A 26,341-nucleotide genomic window follows, 5' to 3' on the forward strand; every position below is an offset into this window, starting at 1 on the left:
CTAATTCCTGTTGATCAACTTCCATTTTTGGAAGAGTTCAACAAATGAGGCCAACAAATAAAGCAAAACTCCAGGATCAGCCACACGTGTGTTCATGACAGACCGAAACACTGCGACCGCGACCGTCAGACTGTTGAGAGAGGAAAGAAAGGGTCACGCTTCAGTTCATTCAGCATTCTACTAACTATAAGTAACTTTGCAATGTTGACTAACTCTCAGTAATTTGCAACTACATCAATGAACTCTCATTAGAGAATCAGTAGACGGTTAGGTTAGGGTTTGGGCTAGTAGAATAAGTTGTATTTGCAGAGTTATAAAGCTGATAAACCGTCTTCAGCTCCACACAGATGCCACAAAAGAGATCCGACAGCATCAGATTCATCGTGTTTCTCTCAGTGTGTGTAGAGTTGATCTTTACACCGAGCTGATCATGCTGAATTATAGAGAGTAGTAACTGATCACGTGTCATCTGGATTACACAATCAGAGTCCAAAAATTACATTATATTACCTTTTAAAATACTCATATTCAGACTACAGTTACTCATGTATTGATTACATGATTACTTAATGTTCACAGAATGGCAGTAAATTATTCATAATTCATAAATCAAAACATCTACAGCAGGTGATTCTGCGGTCAGACATGTTCATTGGGGAACGATGACACTGTGTTTGTTGACTTTTGAGGATCACAGAGTTCAGATGAACCGCTGGACAGACTCTCAGTAGAGAGGACCTTAGTGAGCACAGGCTCTGTCGATTCCCTCAGTTTCTGTTCAGTTTGAGCTCTGGCTCAGACAGCAGACTGATGTTAATATGTAAGCCGTCAGAAGAAGCCCGAGCGCTTCTGAATGTTTGTGCTGATGTCGAGACAAACTCTATTCTGTCACTGTGGCTTTCAGTGTTATCTTTACACACACGTGGTCATACAGTAAAACTGTGTGTGTGTGTGTGTGTGTGTGTGTGTGTGTGTGTGTGTGTGTCAGAGCTCAGCTCCACTCTTATGGAGAAGATGCAGTCTCGGGATCTGCTGCTGGGGCTTCAGCTGCCGGAGCTGGAGGATCTGGGTCAGTTCATCCGCTCTCTACCCACCTCCACACTGCTGGGTCTGGGCGCTCTCACCGCGGTGCTGGCCTACTGGATCACCACACGCCCGCGATCCATCGTCCCGCCCTGCGACCTCCGGCACCAGTCACAGGAAGTACAGGTAAACACACCTTTCCTTAAAAACCTCTCGATCTGAAGAACTCAGCCTCGACACACTCCACAGCGGCCGCAAGATGACTTCATATAAAATAACACAAGACAAGATTTATAAAAGATGTGAGCTGAAACCATATTTCTTAATTTCATTCGTTCCCTCAAAAACTTACATTATTATTGAAGATCCAGGTTCTCTTGACAAACTGGATATTCTGAAAAGTGTGGTTTATAGACCTGGAAAAAGAACCTAGAAATGAAGAAAATAATTACACATTAACAAGGACACCTTAAAATGAAGTGTAATCTAATTTATTTAATACAAACATATATAAAAAATGATATATTGCTATTTGTTAGTCAAAAACGGGTTATTACAGTTAACTAAAACTGAGATCATAAAGAAGCATTCTTGTTTTGTGAAATAAAATAAACATTAACTGAAATAAAATAATATATTAAAAACTTAAGCTTTATTTAAACTTAAAAAAAACAAACAATAACTAATAAAATGACAAAACACGGCAAAATTACTAAAACTTTAAAATGGAAAATTGAGAAAAATCTCAATCATACTAAAATAACACTGTTAAAAAAATGAAGAAAAGTCATGTAAATTCATTGGTAATTTGTCAACCATGAAGAACTTTCAGTTATTGGGATTTTAAAATGTAATTATTTTAATTATTTATCATTATTTTATTTATTCATTAATATATTGCCTAGTTTCTGTAAACAGCATAATTATCTTGACCGGCCTTCAGATATCGTCTTTGAGATTCGAGTCAAAAAGCTTGAGAGCTACATGATGAACTCTAGTTAGTGAACATCATGACCAACACTAGTTAGTGAACATTATGACGTTCCTCCTTCACTAGTGATCTAAAGCATCCCATGATGCACCTCATGAATGGAATCTAGACACAGAAGAAGTGTTTTGGTTTGTGTTTATTAAGCACCACCATTACACATGATAAATGATCAAACAAGTACTTGTTCGCTGTTGTCCTGTGATGATCAGTTTTCTTCCTGAATCCCGTGTGTTCAAATCAGACCTGCGTTTTAGTCACTGTTTTGCATAAGCAAAAGATGTGAGACAGGTGGCCGCTTGAATCGTCCTGAAACATGAAGGCGATCAGTGTGTATATACACTCTCTTCAAGTCCAGCTCAGGAGATGATCATAATAAGAATATTTCTGTGCCCAGCTGTAAAGCTCTTGAATCACATTGCAGACTGACGTTTGGTTTAAATAATCGTATAGTTCCAGATGAGAACATCTTCACTGAACCCACGATCACACGATCATCCTCCAGAGTCCAGGCCAATGCAAATATAAATGCAAACACAGATGCAAACAAGTACCAGACGACCAACTCAACAATACTTCATTCATACAGTTATTGAAATGGGATTGACAAAAGACGTCTCCGAGCGTCCTCCTCTTTCAGTCTTTCTGTCCCGCATCTTTTCCAGATGGAAGACGGCGCTCGAAGGTCCATGATGGGCAGCAGGTCCGAGCTGCTCTCTTACTACCACGAGGACGCCAAGACCATGTACGAGGTGTTTCAGCGAGGTCTGCACATCACCGGTGAGGGTCATTTCAGTCCGACGCTCCACACATGTGATCCTGATTTATGCAAATCATGTGAAATCACACGGTGCCTCAACCTTCAGTACAGCCGCTTCTGAGTTCAGCAGAACATCGTCTGACCCACCAGATAAGCTCAACAGAAAACAGTCTGCTTGTAATATGAATTTTCACTTGTAAATATGAAGATACATTTCTAATGTTTTAAATTATAATCTGAAATGGGTCATACCAGTGACATTACACAAGCAGTTCAGTTTTTAATATGCTAAAATACTCGACTCCTTCAAGGACACATTTATTGCATGAATTCAGCAAGAACATGATGTAAGTGTCTAAAACACGTGTGCAGAGTTTATGTGAATAATAAAGTTTAAACTCCTTAATTCTGTTAAACTGAATGTAAGAAGAGAACTGTGTGATTAAACAACATTAACAACAAGACTGAAATGCTTAAGAGGTGTTGTTCATGGTTAGTTGCTGCTGACTAATGAAGTTAAGTTTGTTGTGAGGTGTCAGCGGCGTGTTTGAGATGATCTTCAGAACGGATCTGACGTCTGATGTTTTTGAGCAGGTGATGGACCGTTTCTAGGCTCCAGACTGCCCAATCAACCCTACACATGGCTGTCTTACAAAGAGGTGAGTAGAGAAGTGAGGTGTGACCGGCGCTGACCCCGCGCGGATCTGACCTGTCGTCCGTGTCTCCTGCAGGTGTCCAGCAGGGCGGAGCTCTTGGGCTCTGGTTTGTTGTCTCAGGGATGTCAGCCCAATACGGATCAGTTCATCGGGGTGTTTGCGCAGAACAGGCCTGAGGTAAAACATCCCAAAACATCAACCTGCCAAAGCCAGTTAACAGTGGGAGACTCATGAACCCCTCGGTCTTCTTGACTTTCAGTGGATCATTTCTGAGCTGGCGTGCTACACGTACTCAATGGTGGTGGTGCCGCTCTACGACACTCTGGGACCCGACGCCATCCGCTACATCATCAAAACAGGTGACGTTCACTCGTTTATACACCCAGAGGTGCCATGAAGGGTTTTAAGGGGGGTATGCGAGACAGAATTTTGGGCCCCCTTCTTCCAGAAGAATGTGTTTTTCTTTTGATGTTTAATAAGAAATTGAAATAATTTATTAGTTATCATTTATATTATTTCAAGTAACATTGCCCACTCAGTTTCAATTTGTCCCCCCTCCACCCCCAAAACAGGACTGATTTTAACCCTTTGACATGTACGATCACACCGGTGTGATTAAAACATTCAGTGTGTCGCTGATATTCAAACCTGCTTTCCCGCTTTAGACAGATGCGCTCAGTGCTTTTCACATATCAAAAATATCCAGTGTTTTCAAAAACATAATGTTTATTTGAGGTTTCAGACATTTAAATAGACATTTAAAAGAAGTACTGTAAAAAAAGAAGAAGAAGACATTTTTAGTTTTAAAAAAAATTCAAATTCCATACACTGATGCCTTTGGAAGATGCAATAATAATTTGAGGAAGTGTTTTATTCATATCAGATATACATTGTGTATGAAACAATAAAGTTTACTCTATTCTTCTCCCAGTTCACCGGCCTCCTATTTTTTTTTTTTGTATTTTTGGAAAAATGGATGAATGGACAGATCCTCTGAACTGCGGTGCAAACTCATGGTGCGACATGATCATTATAAAGCTGTTAAAACGACACAACACATTCACTTCCACATATTTCGGAATATATCATACAATTCATGATAAAGTTAACAAGTTAGTGAATATTTTGAATAAAAATGGAAAAATGAAATAAACACGATACATATCTGTCTGTGTGGCTGCATAACGCGACGCCAAGGATAGCCTATACAATGTTATAAAATAATGTTATAAAATAATGTTATAAAATAACTGTCGCCTCAAAAACTCACGCTGGGGCAAGAATATAGAGTCCTCAGCCTGCGTCCACACAACCAAATTCAGGAATAATGATTCAAGGTTTCTCTGAAGAATAAAGTTAAGTTTTTAATTTGCGGTTTTGCACCCACACAGAAGACCGCGTACACTACAGACTTCTTGAATGAGGTTTTCGACACATCCGCAACCAACAATCATCTCCAGTATTTTGTTTATTCTTATTTGTAAGGAGCCTATTTGTAAGGGAAACTTCCATCCTTTTAATGTATTCATCCCTAGGTTTTTTTTTTTTTTTTTTTTTTTTAACATTTTCGCTTTTGTGCTTCTGGTGCTTCGTTCCATCCATCGTGTTCTTTCTCGCGCGGTTAACACATCGTGCGCTGTATTTTGAAGTGACGAGAGAGCGTGCTCACGTTCACTTCTTACTTTTTGTAATTCACAGATTTTAATTTTATTTTACTACAGTATTATTAGTTAACGTGTACGGAGCCCCGCACATGACACACAAGGAAAAAAAAATTAAATCGTGCGCACGATTTACTAATTCGTTCCCTAGATTTACTAAAACGTGCGCACGATTTACAATGCGCACATTTTAGTAAATCGAGGGAACGAATTAGTAAATCGTGCACACACGATTTAGCCTACTATTTTTTTCCTGCATGTCATGTCCGGGGCTCCGTAAACGTGTTCATGTTCGTAATTAAAGATCACACACACACACACACACACACACACACACACACACACACACACACAAAAATCCAAAGTCGTGATTTGGGGCCCCCTAGTGTCCTGGGCCCATATATCTGGCATACTCTGCTGTTTAATTTTGGTGATTGCGTTATTTTACATACATCATGGAAAGATGTTAAAGGTTCTTCATGGAACCATCAATGCCAATAAAGCAACTTTCTTTTTAAGAGAAACCTTTCTTTTTACTTACGTCTCTTTGACTGTGAACATTTTGTTTTTCAGCTGAAATCTCCACAGTAATCTGTGATAAACCAGAGAAAGCCACGGTGCTTCTGGAAAACGTTCAGAGAAGAGAGACGCCCGGTCTGAAGATGATCATCCTCATGGATGCGTTTGATGCTCAGCTGGTAGAAGAAGGCCAGAAGTGTGGTGTTCACATCCAGGCGCTTAAAGATGTGGAGGTGAGATATCTGCTCACGCTTCCACACCAGATGATCTTAACATTCAGTTTAGACCAGTGCTTCTCACCATGTGTGCTGAAATCATATTTCTTATTTTAATTAGCATTGAACTACATTATTATTGAAGAGCCAGGGTTATCTTGGACAGATATGCTGGATGAGGGCATTTTAAAAGTGTAAATTACATTTACAAACATATATAATATTTTTGTGTAGAAATTGCTATGCGTGAGTTAAAATAATTAATACTAAGTCTTACAAAAGTCATGTAAATTCATTGTAACATAAACCATGAAGAACATTCAGTTGCTGGGATTATGAAAATGTCATTATTTTAATTATTTATCATTATTTTACTTAATTATTTTAATATATTGCCTCTCCTAGTTTCTATAAAAAAATAAAAAAAATAAAATAAGAAGAAGAAAAAAGAAAAATTAGCTGCTTTGTCATTATAGCAGAAGTAACAAAAGTAACAAAAATTTCTTGGGTGGCCTTCAGAATATTGTCTTTCACAATCGTCCTTGTAAGCAAAAGGATTGAGATCCACTGGTTTAGATTGATTTATTGGCAAAAGGATCGTTCAACCAAAATGAAGATTCTGAATATTTGGAGAATATCCTGAAAGAGGACTGATGCTGTCTTCTGAAGTCGTACAGTCGGACTCAAAAGAGCGATTCATGAACACGCCACAGAGAGACCAGACAGATGGCAAGATTTTCAGTGAATAATCACTGCTTACTGACCACTGTTATGATCATTTTGAATGTTGAGTCCTCATTCAGTTTAATCGTATTTTCTTTAGTAACTGGTAAGAAATGTATCTGTTGGCAGTGTTGGGGTAACGCATTACAATTAACTTGATTTATGTAATCAGATTACTTTTTTTCAAGTAACTAGTAAAGTAATGCATTACTTTTAAATTTACAACAAAATATCTGAGTTACTTTTTCAAATAAGTACCGCAAGGCACTTTGTTTTCCTATGTATTGACTGACAGCTCTCCTGTCTCCATGATGAGAGGAATAGGGAGTTGATGCGCTCTGTATTCCTCAAAATGAATAAAAACAGTGAAATACAAACTCAGAATATTACACAAACCTGCAATAATTAAATATGCTAATTAACAAAGATATACTTCATGTATTTAATCTCACTTTTTTAACAAATGTCTTTGCTGCTGACCTTCAATGATCCAGATCAGCCATACTAATAAGAAAAAATGACTTTAGATAAACATCACATTTGTAACTAAGTAATATGTAAAAAGTAACTAAGTAATGCAATTAGTTACTTTTAGGGAGTAATGCAATATTGTAACACATTACTTTTAAAAGTAACATTCCCCAACATATTTGAGGGTTGTTTTCAGTCCTGCAGACTTCCTTGGTAGTATATCAGGACAATCTGTCTGAGAAAGGAACATTCCAGAATGCAGTTTCATCGAGACAGGCTTCAGCTTGCTGCATAGACTCTTTACATTAGAGGCATACAGCAGCATTCAAACCAGCCGTGAACGAGCTCTGCTCACTAAAGAACCGCAGAGGATGTCTATTTCCTGTGAATGTGTGCAGAATATTATGCTATGACGAATATAATGAACAATGTGGGCAAACTGTATCGATGCTGTTGCTTGAAAAAGTAACACAGAATGTTGTTGGTTAAAGTCTTGTTGTTGTTTTCAGGCTCTGGGTCGAGATCACCACAGGAAACCAGTGGTGAGTCTGTATTTCACTGCCAGTTTTTGGATGACAAAACAGATCACACTTGTCATAGCTGACATTTGATATGCTGAAACATGGTAACCTGAAAATGGTAAAATCTCCCTGATTTTATTCAAGTCAAAAACCGAATCAAACTAAGTACATTACTTTATACCATCAATTAAATCAGGTAGAAACAGATCTTAATAGAGCAATGGCAGGTTGCCACTTTTTACAGTGTAGGTTATGTTGAAAATATGAATATATGGATCAACTGCAGCTTTAACACTTTATTAAGGGTAATGAACAACTCAACAAGAAACAGGTGTGCAACATAATTAGTCTCCATGACAACCAACTAGTGAGACAAACTCCAGAAACGGAAAGGAAGCACATGAAAACGAGGAGCACACATTAAGGCTACGTTCAGACTGCCAGCAAAAATCTGATTTTTTTGCATGTCCAGATTTTATCCACTGGGGGTTTTTTGTCAAAAAAAAAACAAAAAAAAACAAACAGATTTTTTCTAATCTGATTCAGACCACTTTTGGAGGCTGCTCAAATCGGATTTCAAATTGTCTCTTGTGTCACTCTTAACGCAGCACTCAAGGATAATGTCAAAACTGGTGACAGAAATGGCAGAAGTATTCATACGGTATACAATCCGTGTATCCAAAGCTTTCAGCCGTGACTCCAGCACGGAACATCACAATATACGCCGGTCTCCTCCGTCGCAGAGTTTTCTTGTTCTGCTCCGCGACTCGACTGATGATGCGCCTCCGTTCTGAAAGCCTCGTCATGGGAAACGCCTACATCATTACCAAAACAACCCATGCTAATAGGCTGGATATGTCTGGACACACAAATCTTATTTGATCACTTGTAATTAACAGTGCGGACAGTCTGCCTGAAAAGATCTGATTTGAGATGAAATCTGATTTGCCTGCGGTCTGAACACAGTCTAACAGCACAAACTGAAACAGAGCATGACAACTTCAAGCAGTGGATTTGTTACAAAATTTCCTACAAAATGTTAAACTGTATATAAAAACATAGTATGAAAATAAGTAGTCATTATGAAAACATTTCTTTTAAGTGTCACCTCTATTAATGCTTATTGTCATGTAATTTACATGAGTCAGGTGACATCTGGCGCCCCACAGCACCTGTCCACTGTTCAGATATTAGTTTTCCTCATGTTTCATTTTCATTTCATTTTATTTATTGCTAGATTTATCAAACAGGAAGGTTGTGCTCTTCTCTGTTGTCTCTGGAACAGTCTGCCCCGTGAGATTAAGAGCGGTACTACATTTGGTATTTTTAAATCACATCTTGAAATGAAATGAAAAAATGTTAAATGCATAACGCATAAATGCCAGTGTAAAGTTGCTAGTGTGTCTTGAATTGAAGCCTTTATTGTCATTATACTCACGTACAACGAAATTAGGAAGTGCTTCCCTTGGTGCCGAAAAAATTATACAACACCAACAATATTACATACGACAAATATTAAACATACAATACAAAAACAAAATTTAAATATTGTACTAATAAGATTTATATTACAAAAAAAAAAAAAAAAACCCTGAGGCTGTGAGTATGTTTGTATGTAGTAAAGCGGGATCAGTGCATTAGAGTTCATGATGGTTACAGAACTGTCCTCCAATCTCTTGGTCCTTGTTTTGATGGACCTGTAACGTCTGCCCGATGGCAGTAGATTGAACAATTTAAACCCGGGGTGTGAGAGTATGTTTTAACCCTACTGACGCAGTGAGAGTACTTTATATTTCTGTATTATATTTGAGGACTTTAGGCCAGACCTCTCATCAGCGCTTCAGTGTTTAGATCTGTCCTCTTCACTGACTGTAATTTCATCTTGTTGAGCGACAGCTCGATGTCTGCAGTAACAGTTTGATCTGTTCTCGTAGCCGCCGGCACCGGATGACCTGTCCATCGTCTGCTTCACCAGTGGAACCACAGGTGAGTGAACACAACACATTCTCTTCTGTCACACTGAAGTAACTCTAAAATCTCCACCTGCTTAAAAACTTCATTTCAGTTGCTGCCTTAAATTTGAAGTATAATCTAATCTGCTGTACAAGTCATTTTCAATGTATTTTTTAAAAAACTGGTCTCTTTGAATCTTGCATAACATAAAATTTGTTTGTTGAAATTGGTCAAATTATTCTGATGAGTTGAAGTTATTGGAAAAACTGATCATATCATTATCATACTGTCATGCCACTTTGCTGTTGAACATGCCGAGCAGATGCAGTACACTATAGAGCAGAATACTGTATCCCACAATGCAATGAGCCCGACTGGACCCTACAAGCTTCACAGTGGAGAATGAACTGCAGGTTCTCCTACTTGACTGATTATTTGATCAGACATTCAGATATTAAAAGATTCAGATATATATATATTTTTTTACACAAAATTGGATTAAAAATGCAAATAAAATGTTTAATTATTGCCCAGATGCAGCGTGAGGTTCATGAGTAGTCAGCTGGCGTTTGGCCGCTTGTCAGCTCTGTTTGGTATTTTCAGTATTATTTCTACATGAAAATGCCTGTAATAAAATATGAGTCAAGTGAAATGGACTGTGGTAAGAGCCGAATATGAGTGGCACAGTTAGCAAAATGCCTCTCGTCTGTGTGCAGAGTAAATCATCGGGGTCAGGCGTAAAGTCCTCCCTTCCTGTTTTTTGGCTGCTCGTTATGTTTATCTCAAGAATTCAAAGCATTAGTTCAGAAGAGCTGAAGGGAGGAAACCAGGAAGGAACTCTTACTTCTGTCTGAATGTAGATGTGACCCTTTAAAAACAAAACATCTAGTGTGGAAGATGAAGACAGTCAGTGTTGTGTTTGATAGTTACTGAAGTCAAGTCAAACGCTGTTCACGACATCATTTCAGAGCAGAGGGTATTATAGTTAACTAAAGCTAAAACCATAAAAACATTGTCACTTGAAATTAAATAAACTTTAACTGAAATAAAATAAAATATATATAAAAAAAACTAAATATGACTAAAACTAAAACAAACTAATGTCTTTATCTACTGTGTTCTAACATTTAAATGAATCATTTGATACGATGCACTTGTGTACATACATGCTTTTACATTGTACTAATAGTTAAAAAATACCTGAATTTTAATGTCTGTAATTCCTTCTATAATTACACTGTAATTAATCTACCCATATCCACTCAACCTGTTCTAAATATTCATAAAAAACGATTGATTCTGTTGTCTTTAATTCACAACATTATTTTCCTGTTTATTACTGTGAAGCTGCTTTGAGACAGTATGAAGCTGACGTAACTCTCGTGTGTGTTTGTCCTTTAGGAGATCCAAAGGGAGTGATGCTGACCCACGGCAACGTTGTTGCCGACTTCGCTGGCTTTTTGAAAGTGACAGATGTGAGTGATTTCTGTGAACATGTGTGATGGCTGAGCTGGAGTGTTGACAGACGATGATCTGACTAACCACAGCCTCTCTGTGTTTGTCTGTCTGCAGAAAGTCATCTTTCCAAACCAAGACGACGTGCTCATTTCCTTCCTGCCTCTTGCTCACATGTTCGAGAGGCTGATTGAGGTGAGACCAGCATGAGAAATGTCTGCATGTGTTTTCTGTCGTGCTTTATAACACTGATCATACAGAGCTCACGTCCAATGAGAGAAACACACACAGATCTCGCTGTTCGCCCCTCAGCTCTGCTGTATCAGATTACAGTTTGGCTGTGTGCCAACCACGAGCACTAACAAGGGCACAGAACCACACCTATGCACACACAAGTGTGCACTTCCTCTTTCCCAGGCACCTCATAGCCTTGGCCTAATATGACCCACTGATCTGAATCTCTTAAAGGAGCCACACAGTTGTGTTACTCAATGCCTTAAAACAGCTGAAACGATCTGAAACCACAGCTGTTTTCTTTCTGCTTAACTTATGGGAAAGTAACAGCCAGTTAGAGAGCTAAAGACAAAGTCTGAAGTGTGTCTGAAGCTCAAACATCATGCAGTGTTTTTGTCCTGGTAAACTCTACAGTTCTAGCTCTCATCCGAGAGTTTCAGTGCTGTCAGATCAATAACATTTCTGAATATGTATTGTCTCGTGTTCCCCTTATTCCAGTCTGTGGTGATCTGCCATGGCGGGAGGATTGGCTTTTTCCAAGGCGATATCCGCCTTCTTCCTGATGACATGAAGGCTCTCAGGCCCACGATATTTCCAGTGGTGCCGCGTCTCCTGAACCGCATGTATGACAAGGTGAGACGTCGCTCCGATCAAATGCTGTGGTTTTCTGTGCGCTCTCATTCACAAAGATATGCCTTATCCCATCTGTTCTTTGATTTCTTGAAGAGCAATCATTCATATAATCTGGTCACGATCTGCATTGTAAAAAGTGTTAACCTGTTAGAGCAATTTCTACCTGATTTAACATATAAAAATATTTTTTTTGTGTGGTTGAGTGACGTTAAATAATATTTTTGACTTGAATAAAACCAGTTCATTTAGATTAGATGATTGTTGACCAGCAAACAGGTCATGATGTCTGACGCCGCGTCATTCGAGCTGCTCTCCTTCCCTCATACAGTCCAGCTGTTGAAAAAGACACATTAGCTGTGTTTCCATCCAAAGTTGTGAATTTAACTTGTGTACAAAATTCTAATATGACATTTGAAAATAAAGCAGCGTTTCCATCCCATGTGTTCAAGAGAACAAAATTATCACTTCCTGGGAAACAGATATTTTGAATTGGCACAAAATATCAGTAATAAAAATGTAAGTTGTTTCAATCGGGCTCTTTTCTCCTCCATCATAAATGAGTTCATCTCAGAGCGTCAGACGAAACACAATAAACGCTGTCATGTGATCTTGCGTTCGGATGCTGGTGTTTGGGAACACAATCGTGACAGACTTTGACTCAGGCGTTTCAGAACCACCAAACCAACATTTGAGATGCTGCGATGCCATTGGTCCGCTGGTTAGTCCAATTATCCAATCAAAGCTTAAAGCTGCAGGCTCGACCCTCTCTACACCTTCATAGTGTGTTTTTAGATGTGCAACTCATGATTTACTGCTTCATTCAGAGAATATCTGCTCTTCATTAAGCAAGTATGTTCATATTTCGAGGCTGTAGAGATTCTTGGTGTGGGTGTGTGTGGGTGTGTGTGTGTGTGTGTGTGTGTGTGAGAGAGTGTTTATGTGTGTGTGCGTGCGATTTTGTGAATAATGAGGACACAAATTTGTATAATGACATGGGTATTACACTGGTATTATGATGTAAACATGAAATATGAGGACATTTCAAGAGTCCTCATATTTAAAATAGCTTTAAAAACATACTAAACAATGTTTTATTAAAAATGTAAAAATGCAGACAGTTTCCTGTGATGGGTAGAGTTAGGAGTAGTGTAGGGGGAGAGAATGTACAGTTCGTACACTATAAAAACCATTACGCCTATGGAGAGTCCTCACTGAGACAGCAAAAGAAACCTGTGTGTGTGTGTGTGTGTGTGTGTGTGTGTGTGTGTGAGAGAGAAAGAGAGAGAGAATCACATACAGCAAACCTGTAGGACTTATATCATTGTATTTCTGTTATAAAAACATCACTTCCACACTTCTCCATTAAATGGTTTATGGAGGCCAAACATTTGCTGCTTTATCCTTGCTATTTTTCTTAAAATTTATATTTCTCTTCTTGTCAGTTCTATTTCTTCTCTGCATTTCTCTAGCTCGCTTCATAATCTAGTTGTCTGATAAAACTGGCATTGTATATTATGAATATTGTTGGCTCATTGACGAATTGCTTTAGATAAACGTGTCTGTTAAATGCATAAATGTAAATGCTATCCGTTTTTAAAATACAAGTTCAACTGAAGTAGAAGCGTTTTTAAGATCATGAGAAGCATAAATTCTTCTCTGAGTTTACATGTCAGGACTGATATTTTATGTCCTTAATTTTATGCAGATCAAGTCAAGTCAGCTTTATTTCTACAGCACTTTATACAACACAGATTGTTTCAAAACAGCTTCACAGTGATAAACAGAATTCAGTTCAGCTGTTATCGTTTATTAAAATATAAAAATGTTCTTCAGCCACAACTGTATTCCGCATACACCTCCTGAACCATCTCTGTTGTCGTTCAGATCTTCAGTCAGGCCAACAACTCCGTGAAGCGCTGGCTGCTGAACTTCGCGGCCAAAAGAAAAGGAGCGGAGGTGAGCCGTGGCGTTATCCGCAGCGACAGCATATGGGACAAGATCTTCTTCCATAAGATCCAGGTGCGTGACGCAGAGCCAGTGGGACACGAAGCCCAAGCCGTGCTGCTGTTTGACTGGATGATGTGTGTCTCCTTACAGGCCAGTCTGGGTGGGAGGCTGCGGATGATCATCACCGGAGCGGCTCCCGCGTCCCCGTCCGTCCTGGGCTTCCTGAGAGCGGCACTGGGCTGTCAGGTGAGGCGAGAGCGCCGTCCGTAGCGTAGCTCTCCTGCTGTGTGTCTCAGCTGATCACGGCTCGCTCTGCCTGCAGGTGTACGAGGCGTACGGTCAGACCGAGTGCACCGCCGGATGCACCTTCACCACCCCTGGAGACTGGACGTCCGGTGAGACTTTGATCAGAGACTTCACACTCCAGCACATGCACTAACAGCCCCTGTCATCTGTTTACACTGGGCTGACAATCATGGTTTAAACATTTTTGTTCAGTTTCTCTAAAAGCGAATAACACTACCCACAGAAATAAATAAATAAATAAATAAAGAAAGAAAGAAAGAAAGAAAGAAAGAAAGAAAGAAAGAAAGAAAGAAATAAAGAAAGAAAAAAAAGAAGAATCTTTTTTTTTTAAATAGTATTTTGGCTTGACACCAGAGAACTCATACTGGCTGACTTTACTGACCGCAGAGATAAACTTATTTTAAAAAGGCATCAAAATAAACATTGTCTTTGATAAATATAATTTGAGAAAAACTAATACATTTGGCTGTAATGAATTAAAGTATTTAAGTTAGTCCTAAGTATCATTTCAGAAAGACAAGAAACATGTTTCTGTGAGAGAAGAGCTCATGATTAATGACCGTGACGACGAGTTTCACAGTGATCAGCGTCTCAAATCATCTGTGGTCTGCTCTTATGATTTAATTTACCATATATCCCATTAATAATTCACTGAGAATCTCTTGTTTTTCTCCCCAAATCCTCACGTCTCTTTCCAGGTTTGTTTTCACGGATGCTTTAAAATGTAATGGTCTCCCCTGTCCTCTTCTAATCCCTGTAAGCAGTGTTTACTGGAATGTTTCTAAAGCAGGTCAATATAATATTTATTGTCTGTCAAAATGACAGAACTTTGAAATATCATTAGTCAATGTTCCAGTTAATGAACATTTTTGATCAAGGCAATGTATGTTACATAATACAGACATATATTACTACAGTGATATTTAATACGTCCGTAATATTGCTGCAGAAATAACCAGGGGTTATTCATAGTCTGTTATTAATTTGTTAATGCTTTTACACTTTTAAATGTACTTTTAATGTTCAATGGTTGAAGGGTGAGTAGAATAATGTCATAATTAGAATAATGTTGTAGTCAATGTTTGAAAATGCTTATTATTGCATTCATAGAGCGAACCTGATTGTTTACAGTTTAACAGAAGTTACCAGTAGCTCCCATAATTTGCACAAAGCATCATGGGGTGTAGGAAAAATGTGGATAGAAGTTTCCACTATGAAGAACACTGGAAATGTGAAAAGGGTCCGTCACTGCAGGGGTTCACTCAGAATAGCTCTTTAGTAGGGACTCTGTAATGGAAAACCGCCCAGAACTGCCCAGTTGCCGATAACTATCCATTTAATGATCAAGATGAAATCCTCTAAAAACTGATGTGATGTGGACTCAGTCAGGGTGAACCTGTGCAGTAATTGTGAGAAATATGACGTCTCTAAAGCCATTGTGAAGCTGCTCCTCATGTGTGGCAAGATCGCCCTCGTGTGGCTTGTTTTTGTATAACACTTAGCAGTGACGTCTATTACAGACTGTCTTCTGTGTTTCTCAGTCATTGTCTCCTCTAAACAGTCATTGTAGAATCATCCAAACACACACTGGCAGCTACAGGTCTGTAATGCTTATGGAGAACATGACATGAATGTTGGGAAAGGTTGAAGCACACATTGGCTACTCATGATGAAGTTATTGAGGTTTGTCTCTGTCTGTAGGTCATGTAGGAGCTCCGCTGCCGTGTAACCTCATTAAACTGGTGGATGTGGCTGAGAAGAACTACTTTGCTGCTAAAGGAGAGGGCGAGGTTTGTTACGTTCACTATCTGTGTATCTCTTAGTTTAAGACACGCTGGCTGATAAAAGTGCCGATGAAAAATGAGCAAAGAGAAAAAAGCTACTTCACGCTAAAATATAGAAATATACTTGTTCGGCAGAAATGTGCACTTAGTATTCATGTTTATTTAATATAAAAATCAATCATTTTCACAACAAGTTCTCTAAAATGTCATGTGGCGTAAGCTTGTGTGAAATGTATGTTCAAACGTTCCTAACACCTTGGATACACATGTGTACAATCATCTCGTTCAAATAGTATGAATTTCTGAACTATAAATATTGTGAAGTTTTCCTGGGGTTAATATATTTAACTAAATGTCAAAATATCCAAGTATAAATGTAAAAAAAAAAAAAAAAAATCTAATGCATCTAAATATCTCTCTCTTTTTTTGTTTGTTGCAAAAACAACACTGCTTCAATGCTTTGTTTCTTTCTTTGTTTTATTTCTTAATAAATAAAAGATTTTATTACATGGCGTTGTGTGAACATGCTGTTCACGATACACACGTCTGGAAAGCAGCTCCACAGAAGTTGTATTGAAACAGGAAGTCATTCTGGCCCTGTTGAACAGCTTCATCTCAAGCTTGATTGACAGTCAAGCCACAATGCATTTGTCTTGTAAGGAACCCTGCATCGGCCCAAAAACGGAATCCGACGGCCCGGGCGAAGGTTAACGCGTGTATGCCTTTTCAGCGCATCTGTGAAGTTCACTTAATTTCACTCGTTTAATCTGACTCCAATTTTAAATGATTATTATTCTCAGGTTTTGTTCCCAATTGGAAATTAATCATTTGTTATGTATTAATTTTGATTTTTGATTATTCTGGGTATCTCATAATTTCAATTATTCGTTCATTATGGTCTCATCATCGCTTAGAGAAATTCACATCGGCCGACTGCGTTCTCACGGACATAAATTCGCCAGTTTATGATCTAGTCAGAGGATGCAGAGTTAACTAATGCATTTGAGTCGAACCGCCACATGCTTGTTCATACAAAAATACAGTTTTCTTAGTCACGATACTGCAACTTGCTAATTCAATAACAGACAAACTCAAAAAGTCCCATGATGTGCCAATATGCTCCTTTCATGGGGCTCTCTGGCTTGGCCTGTCCTGACGCAGATTTACGGAAATGACGGACTCCATAATCTACTGGTCATAATGATTTCAGAAGAATCCAGAGTAAATCAAATATAACATTTTATTTGTCAAGTAAAAATGTATCATGTCAATTTCATAGTTGGACAATTAGAAGCCAATTCAGAAATAATAAATGCATAACATCAACTGAAATGCACATGCACACAGTGGTGGATTAGTGTTTGAAGACACTTGTCCACCACTGTGTGGGGGCTTCTGGCTACAGAAAATCCCCCCTGACTGCTTTGCACTTTACCTTATATACCAAGACCAGAACAAAAGGATTGTAAATTTTTATTACACCAACACCTGTTTTGGGGGGAGAGGAGTGGGTTTTCACAAGTGACACCACCCAAAAGGAGGACAGAATTCTCCTTAGTTTTTAATCTTCTTCATAATACCAGTGACTGCTGTGAAATTGAGACCATTTTACCAATCGCACTGAGACATTTAAAATGATACCGAACATGAAAGGAATAAACAATAGATACACCAGATACATTATACTTCTTGGAGAACTTTCAGTGACTTGAGTCAGGGGGAAAGGAAGGAGGGTGTGTGTGTTTTGGGGGGAGGGCTATTGCCTCCTGTAGATGTGTGAGGGCAAGGCATTGTCCTATGCTATTTCTTTGAGATCTTCTCTCCAGATAAGCTTTATTGCTTTATTGCAGGGTGCTTGATCTCAGTTTTTGTCTTAGCAGGAAAATCAAGTCTTACAGTTCCACCCCTGGCCCCTTGGGGCAAATTCCGATCAGTCCTGAGGGGCCACTTTTGGACATTTCCTGCTTCCATATATTGGGTGTTGTTTTCAGAGTGTTCATAGGCTGGCACTTAGCAGCACCAGTCGATGGGTGCAGGAGTCAAGTCGTCACCTGAAATAACAACATTAAGGCAGGTTGAACATTAAGATGAAAGTACTGCAGAATGCATCTCTGTGACACACAGTCCCTTTAGGTGTGGGTATACTGCGGTGAGTGGATGCTGCAGCAGCTGGACATGATGTCTGCGATCCTCTTGGTCAGGTTTGTTTCCACCTGCACTTGGCTGTGGTGGTATTCTGTCTGTAGAATGACTGGTTGTACCAAGTCTGTTGTGTTGGTCAGCATGAGCAGAACGTGTCAGGAAAGTCTCATTACACTTTACGGAAGCATCTGTGTCCGCCCCAGGTTTAATTGATCCTGTGAGAAGTCCTCGGTTACCTTCAAGTAGAAGGTTTCGTTGCCGGGCAGGTCAAATGTCCATGGGTGAAGGATTCATTTCACTGATGATGCTCCATTGCGTGCAGGACACCTGAACAACTTTTGGATGATCATGCAATACTTGAACACTAATGAATTTGATATTATTGTAAGATGAGAAAAAGGGCTGTTGGAAAACAGAATAACACAAAATAACACATGATGAACATGTCAAAAGTGCGAATGGTAAACAAGGTCTCCTTTTCAGAGTCCTATCTTTAGTGAGCAGGTCTCATTCTAATCACCAGATTCTTCGCTATCACTGTGATATGATAGTGGAATTTAGACTTGGTCTGGATGAGTTAAAGGAAAGTAGCAAAGAGTCGAAATAACTAGTATATTTACCAGTGGTATGCATAATTAAATATATCACATACTTAAACATAGAAATACACAATTTTATAATTACAATTATAAAATTGTCTATAATAGTTGTTTTAACTGCAAATCCTTAATGCAAAACTAAGGTTTCAATCGAGTCAATTAGAGAATGGAATTTACTGAAACAGAGATTTGAAATCTCTTGTTTAGCTTTTACAACCATCATCTGTGCATTTGATGTGCAGGCTAAGTCACACTCAAGAATACAGGTCTGACTGGAAATTATGTAACAGATTGACAGAAATGCCTGCATTTCAGTTCTAACTGTTTAGTCAAATTTGTCATTAGTCATATGTTGGAAACTAGGGGGCCCTCCTAGTTTTGCAACAATGCCAAGGACTGGACATAATAAACATTTTGTCTAAAGAGACCAGATGCATTACTGAATAGGTCTCATTTAGATTTGGAATTTGGAATTTGAATGATCAGAAAATCTATGAATTGATGTGTGACTAAAGCCTTGCACATGTCCTGCATATTACAGTGTTTCCATAACACCTTAAAATTGACACAATTAAAAATGGAAAGAAATTATGTCAATAATTTCTCTTGTCCTATATGTATGAAGGTGAATGATGTATGCTAGATTTGCATTATGTGAGTAATTTTAGCCTGGATAGTCTTATGATCTATGCCAGGTAGAGATGTTGTGCGTTTGTAGTAGGGTGTGTGTTCTGTATGTTTGTGTAGAAGATGGGTGGTGTCTATCCTACCATGATTTGTGTTGCATAATTTAGTTCCAGTTCTACACTGGGAGGCCATGTATCTATGAGTGCAATGAGGTTTGAATGGCCTCTTGAAGTTTCTACACACCCATCTTCTGCAAGTAAAGTTGTGTCCTGACTAAATGCAGGTGGGACCAGATACCCTTGTGGAATCTGGCCCTAAAAATGGCAGCTGTCAGTCCTGAAAGGGAAACAGACACACAGAAAAAACAGTTGATCTTGAACCTTTAAACAAATTGCATTAAGATAGATGGTGCCATCTTAATTTTCTTGAATGGTCTTATCCAGACAGCTGTTGCGGATGGCTTTAATCTGTTAAGATTTTATGCCATTAGAAGAAAATTTGTTTTAGTTTACAAAGACATAGATCATTATTATGATTATGTTTCTGCAAAGGAAAAGGCCAGATAAAACTGAAGGTTAGTGGTCAGTTTAAGCATTGTCAGAGAATCTTGCACCTTGAGTTGCTGTTGCAGCTGTGCTTACACAGTCTGTTGTGTTGTGAGGATTATGACACCCGGGTCTCCTGGGGAAAATCTCACACTAGCCAGATCTGTGATTAGGGCACCAGATCACCATTTGTGGTGTTGTGCTGTTTGTTTAACAATTGGTATTTATGGTGTTATTCAAATACTTGACCATTTGGACCTCTGTGGTCTGTAAAAACAGAAGAGTTTCTGCCTGATATTACCATTTCACACAACTTTAATTACATGTCCAGTAAAATAACTTCCCTGATCAGATCCCATATGATCTAGCGCTCCCAGAGTGGAGTTTGCTAACACTTGTCCACTTTGTTTGTGGTTTTGTTGCAAAGGAAAATCAAAACTTGTACCTCCCCTTATCACTGGGTTACAGATCAATAGAATCAAGTTTTAAATCATGTTTAGATCTTGAATGGATTTAGCCTATTCAAAACATGACAATCAGGTTGATCGTTTTAGTTAATAAATACTGGGCGTTGTAATTTTTCTCATTAAAGATTCTTGCACAGATAGAAGATAAAGAAGTTATTTCCCATTAATTTGATTACTTCCTTCCATTTTTCTTTCCTAACAACTTATTTAATGCAATTGTGAAGCACATTGTAGCCTTGTGGCAATTCTATGCTCCTGTACATGGTGTAACTACAGCTATACGGAAGATAGCTGAGTGATCCACTTAGGAGACAAACAAATTCAACATAGACACACATACAACTTGAAATTGTTGTACAATTTCAGTACTACAGTTATTCCAACTTTCACAAGACACATGGTCTAGAATGCATAGCATCTACAACCTTAAACCTAAGTGTGTCACGCATCACTTACAGTAAAGCAGTCATGTGTTTTAAAGAATAAACTCAACTAGCCTAGGTGCACATATAGTAGCACAAACAACTAGAATGTGTGTTCTATGAGAACAATGTGTCTAACACAATTACAAATTTGAATCCTTACGTTAGTTCCTTATAATTCTTCCAGCACTGATAGTGCTCCCAACTTCTGTCTACATTCTGGTTCCACCTCACTACATTCTAATTCCTTCTGCTCTTCTCCAAAACTCTTTCTCCCATACCATTGCTTGAATCATCATGAGATTAAAGGCCATTCCTGGCCATTATAATATAATATATATCATAATGTGATTATAATATAAATTATATTATATTAAAATAGTATAAATTAAAAATAATTTTATTTGCTGGTCTCAAGAGGGTCAGAGTGATTTGTTATCACCTCACTGATCTTTCAGAAGGCATTTTGCCCTGCAGCTACAGCTGTGATGGCACTGCATTGTGTTCACAGCAACAAGACAAACTGGAAACCAGTTCTAGACTTTGATGCTGTGAATATTAGGTCAAATCATTGCTCAATTCATTTAAAGATTTTTGTGACTACAATATAAAATTGGACACAATTTTCTTATTTTTGGAATAAGATGTAATCAATTACATTCTTCTGAGAATCTATTTGGATATGAAAAGAAAGGTTGGACAAACACAGGTCTGATTGAGAGTACAAAGATTAATTTTTGGTCTGTTTGTTTTTTCAGTTTCTTTTGAGACACTGAACAACATACAAGAGTGCAGTCATTTTAAATAAGACCAAGGTAAAAAATATGTTTTATAAGACTGAGCCTTAAACAGTGCTGTGTACACCATTTGTGACATCAGTCGTAAACCTTCTTAGCACCTCTTGAACAATTTCAAAGTATAGTGATGTAATTCATCTTATTCTTTGGCTTAATTTCTTTTATGAAACAAAGACAAGCTGAGCATGTCCTCTGAATGGGTGAAATCCTCAGGCTTGACTACAAGCTTCTCATTGACATCATAATTATCATTATGTACATCAGTTTTAACATTTAGTGTATTTTCCCAATTGTAGTCTCTAGGACTTCTGCATGGCAGCAGTTCTCCAGGACTGAGACAAAATTTCAACCAAATATTTTCTTTTGAAAATTTTTAGTTTCACTACTGTTTTGTCCAGCTTTACATTTCACACACAAAGGATTACAGTGAGAGATTTTGTTCCTTGTTCTATTTTGGTTTATCCAATCACAAGATTTTTCACAAGTTAACGTGACCATTTGCTTATTTTCAATGTTGCAACGTTGTTACAGCAAAGCAAATAAACATGTAGCTGGGCATTCTTTACCTCAGAATTTAGGTTTTAATTTACAGCCCTCTGTTGAATACCAGAATAAAATTTGGATGATGTTATTCCAATTTAAGGTTAATCTCTTGTTGCGTAGGCAAACAAGGAGATCTTCACAGTTAAAGCAAGGGATATCATTCCTCATCTACGCTGCCGCTATCATGTCCCTGATAAAATGTGGTTGTCTAAATCTCCAGCCCCACCGGATTTCGGTCTCCGGTCTTAATATGGGTATGCCGACCCATTCTACAAATGTGTCTATATGGGATGCGTCTATCTTTCCCTCAACACTTCTAAAAGGCAAATAAGAATGGACTTACCACAACAGCTGAAGAAAGAAGAAGATCAAACCTTGCTTGTTGCAAATCCCAATTTTCCGCTGAAAAGACACTCGCCAACAGGATATGGGAGATCACGGAGGGAATGTCACCACTTTGTAAGGAACCCTGCATCGGCCCAAAAACGGAATCCGACGGCCCGGGCGAAGGTTAACGCGTGTATGCCTTTTCAGCGCATCTGTGAAGTTCACTTAATTTCACTCGTTTAATCTGACTCCAATTTTAAATGATTATTATTCTCAGGTTTTGTTCCCAATTGGAAATTAATCATTTGTTATGTATTAATTTTGATTTTTGATTATTCTGGGTATCTCATAATTTCAATTATTCGTTCATTATGGTCTCATCATCGCTTAGAGAAATTCACATCGGCCGACTGCGTTCTCACGGACATAAATTCGCCAGTTTATGATCTAGTCAGAGGATGCAGAGTTAACTAATGCATTTGAGTCGAACCGCCACATGCTTGTTCATACAAAAATACAGTTTTCTTAGTCACGATACTGCAACTTGCTAATTCAATAACAGACAAACTCAAAAAGTCCCATGATGTGCCAATATGCTCCTTTCATGGGGCTCTCTGGCTTGGCCTGTCCTGACGCAGATTTACGGAAATGACGGACTCCATAATCTACTGGTCATAATGATTTCAGAAGAATCCAGAGTAAATCAAATATAACATTTTATTTGTCAAGTAAAAATGTATCATGTCAATTTCATAGTTGGACAATTAGAAGCCAATTCAGAAATAATAAATGCATAACATCAACTGAAATGCACATGCACACAGTGGTGGATTAGTGTTTGAAGACACTTGTCCACCACTGTGTGGGGGCTTCTGGCTACAGAAAATCCCCCCTGACTGCTTTGCACTTTACCTTATATACCAAGACCAGAACAAAAGGATTGTAAATTTTTATTACACCAACACCTGTTTTGGGGGGAGAGGAGTGGGTTTTCACAAGTGACACCACCCAAAAGGAGGACAGAATTCTCCTTAGTTTTTAATCTTCTTCATAATACCAGTGACTGCTGTGAAATTGAGACCATTTTACCAATCGCACTGAGACATTTAAAATGATACCGAACATGAAAGGAATAAACAATAGATACACCAGATACATTATACTTCTTGGAGAACTTTCAGTGACTTGAGTCAGGGGGAAAGGAAGGAGGGTGTGTGTGTTTTGGGGGGAGGGCTATTGCCTCCTGTAGATGTGTGAGGGCAAGGCATTGTCCTATGCTATTTCTTTGAGATCTTCTCTCCAGATAAGCTTTATTGCTTTATTGCAGGGTGCTTGATCTCAGTTTTTGTCTTAGCAGGAAAATCAAGTCTTACAGTCTTTACGTGAGCAAAGCTCCATATCTGCCATCTCTGTCTCTCACCAAACATTGAACATGTCATTATTAAAGCACAAAATAAAACATCACCCATAATTTTTCTCTTTGTTTTTGCTTCAGGTTTGTGTGAAAGGCCCAAACGTCTTCAAGGGTTATCTGAAAGACCCCGTGAGGACCGCTGAGACGCTGGATGCGGACGGATGGCTTCACACTGGAGACATTGGGAAATGGCTGCCGGTACGTCAGCCTTCTTCTTTATATACAAGAGACACTTGAAAAAGCCACAATGATCAGGACTGTCGTGCTTCTGTACACTGTAAACGCTGCTAACTTGCAGTCATTACTTTAACTCTTTCCCTGTCTGCGTTTTTTTTTTTTTTTTTTAAAAGTTGCCATTTTAAAAAATGTGATCATTTACACAAAGTTTCTTGGCCCCCAGAATATTTTGTTGTATGAATATCTGAACATGCAATTTTTCAAAAGAAAGAACAGAGCCTCTGATTTTAAACAACAACAAACATTTTATTCTAGCTTCATGCATTCTTTTTTATCAACAGTTGAATGTGGGCGTTTCATAAAAAAAAAAAAAACATTTAGAACAAAATGCTGAAAATGTTTTATTTTTTTATTTGTTTGTTTGTTTGTTTTTCAAAGACTACAACATGTGCATACTCTACTCTTTCAGAAGATGTGTAACTGCGCCCCCTACCGTATAACAGTGAAAACACAGATTGCTGGAAAAATTAGGCAATGGCCGGGAAAGACTTAAAGAGTTATTTCTGATTTAACCCATTAAATGTATGTATATAGGTTGATGTGAACCCTTTTTGACTTGAATAAAGCCAGTTAATTTAGATGTTACCATTTTGTTCAGTGTATAGGTCTATCCATCTAAATCTGATAGATATTGCTTGATTTCAGACCGTGTGCATTTCCTCGTGTTACTCTTGAACACCAGCATTGAATAGGCTTATTTAAACAATATAGAGTGTTGGATCAACCCAAAATTGGTGTGAAAATGTATTACCACTGCATGGCCAACCCTGCTCTTCTTCACTGGTGTTAAATGTGACCCCGTGGCTGTTCAACAAAGAGGCCGTGAGGCCGTTGAGCTGCCTAACTGAATAAATGACGTTTCCTTCCATTCATCTGTCCATTGTTTTGCCATCAGAATGGCACACTGAAGATCATCGACAGGAAGAAGCACATCTTTAAGTTAGCTCAAGGTGAATATATTTCCCCAGAGAAGATAGAAAACATCTACATCCGCAGTGAACCCGTGTGTCAGCTCTACGTCCACGGCGACAGCCTGCAGGTTAGTCGCTAACCGTTGTCTAGAATGTCAAGAGAGTTAGCAGTGCTGCTCGATGATAACCGCTGACTGATTGTGTGCAGTCGTGTCTGGTGGGAATCATCGTCCCGGATCCCGAGGTCTTTCCCTCATGGGCTCAGAAGAAAGGCTTTGAAGGATGCTTTGATGAGCTGTGTGAAAATAAAGTAAGGCTCACCCTGAACCCTGATCTCCTACAGATTTGTTGCTTTTCACCAATTTGCTGACCATTGTCTCTTTTGTCACGTCTAAAGGACCTGAAGAAAGCCATCCTGGATGACATGGTGCGTTTGGGAAAAGCTAGTGGCCTCCATTCATTCGAACAGGTACGTTTAAAAACCGACATTTTGTAGCCAACAACTACAGTAGTAAAACGCTTTTATGTTTTTTTGGTAACATGTTTTAGGACTAGGTTCAGTTAGCTAGGATTAATTAGCTAGTTCAATTAGCTTAGCATTTTATATTTAATCTAATTTAAAGGTGAAGCGTGTCATTTCTGCCTCGTTCTTCATACCTCGTTTAACACATCTCTAGCTAACTGTGGTTCTTCTAATGCATTCGAAACGCAGTTGTCTGAGATTACTGTGCGTTCTTGTGTTCGTTGGAAAGGTGACCAGCAATGCAGCGATTGGCCGGCAGAACAACATCAACTTAACGACATCATATCAAAGTGTATTTAAACAGGTTCTATATGTGTGAATTAAAAAAAAAGAGTTTTAATGCTTTGCAGCATGGCGGCATAAAGTAAAGCCGAGTTCTTAAGGCCCGTTCACACTGAGAACGATAACTGTAACTGTAACTGTAACGATATCTATATTTGCGTCCACGCCAACGAACAATAACGCTCTGTTTATTCTAAGCTCGCGCGCTGCGGTTTCAAAGTGTGTACAACATGTCATTAAACATGTTTTTGCTGTTCTTGTTGCATTTACATGACTTTAACCAGCATATGTCCTCAGCATGCTATGTTTGGAGTGAATAGCTAGAGCAATCTGAATGTATGAATTTAGCTGATGAAGTCAATATAGTGGGATAAACACAACACCTAGTCTTTTTTACTGCAACTTCAAAGGAATTGAAATTAGCGCTGGATACCTGAGGTAATTTTATTTTACACTGTTTGCTAGCCTGGCATACAGTGCTCAGTGTAAATGAGTACACCCCCTTTGAAAAGTAACATTTTAAACAATATCTCAATGAACACAGAAACAATTTCCAAAATGTTGACAAGACTAAGTTTAATATAACATCTGTTTAACTTATAACATGAAAGTAAGGTTAATAATATAACTTAGAGAATAAAATTTTACTCAAATTA

General features: G+C 38.4%; 1 protein-coding gene across 3 annotated transcripts in view; it reads left to right on the top strand.

The window, feature by feature from the left end:
• acsl6 (acyl-CoA synthetase long chain family member 6) overlaps positions 1-26,341 on the top strand; it is an 87,246-nt gene that overhangs the window by 57,218 nt on the left and 3,687 nt on the right. For all 3 annotated transcript variants that reach the window (XM_051878163.1, XM_051878162.1, XM_051878164.1), the window contains exons 2-20: positions 989-1,209; positions 2,677-2,791; positions 3,366-3,430; positions 3,503-3,604; positions 3,687-3,786; positions 5,662-5,840; positions 7,526-7,558; positions 9,472-9,523; positions 10,892-10,965; positions 11,063-11,140; positions 11,678-11,812; positions 13,697-13,831; positions 13,910-14,005; positions 14,082-14,154; positions 15,767-15,855; positions 23,814-23,930; positions 24,865-25,008; positions 25,089-25,190; positions 25,278-25,349. In XM_051878163.1, coding sequence (XP_051734123.1) covers positions 1,006-1,209; positions 2,677-2,791; positions 3,366-3,430; positions 3,503-3,604; positions 3,687-3,786; positions 5,662-5,840; positions 7,526-7,558; positions 9,472-9,523; positions 10,892-10,965; positions 11,063-11,140; positions 11,678-11,812; positions 13,697-13,831; positions 13,910-14,005; positions 14,082-14,154; positions 15,767-15,855; positions 23,814-23,930; positions 24,865-25,008; positions 25,089-25,190; positions 25,278-25,349 — 1,965 coding nt within the window. In that variant the 5' untranslated portion in view covers positions 989-1,005. The remainder of the gene's footprint in view (positions 1-988; positions 1,210-2,676; positions 2,792-3,365; positions 3,431-3,502; positions 3,605-3,686; positions 3,787-5,661; positions 5,841-7,525; positions 7,559-9,471; positions 9,524-10,891; positions 10,966-11,062; positions 11,141-11,677; positions 11,813-13,696; positions 13,832-13,909; positions 14,006-14,081; positions 14,155-15,766; positions 15,856-23,813; positions 23,931-24,864; positions 25,009-25,088; positions 25,191-25,277; positions 25,350-26,341) is intronic.

Source organism: Ctenopharyngodon idella, chromosome 21 (assembly GCF_019924925.1).
Source record: "Ctenopharyngodon idella isolate HZGC_01 chromosome 21, HZGC01, whole genome shotgun sequence".
NCBI lineage: Eukaryota > Metazoa > Chordata > Actinopteri > Cypriniformes > Xenocyprididae > Ctenopharyngodon > Ctenopharyngodon idella.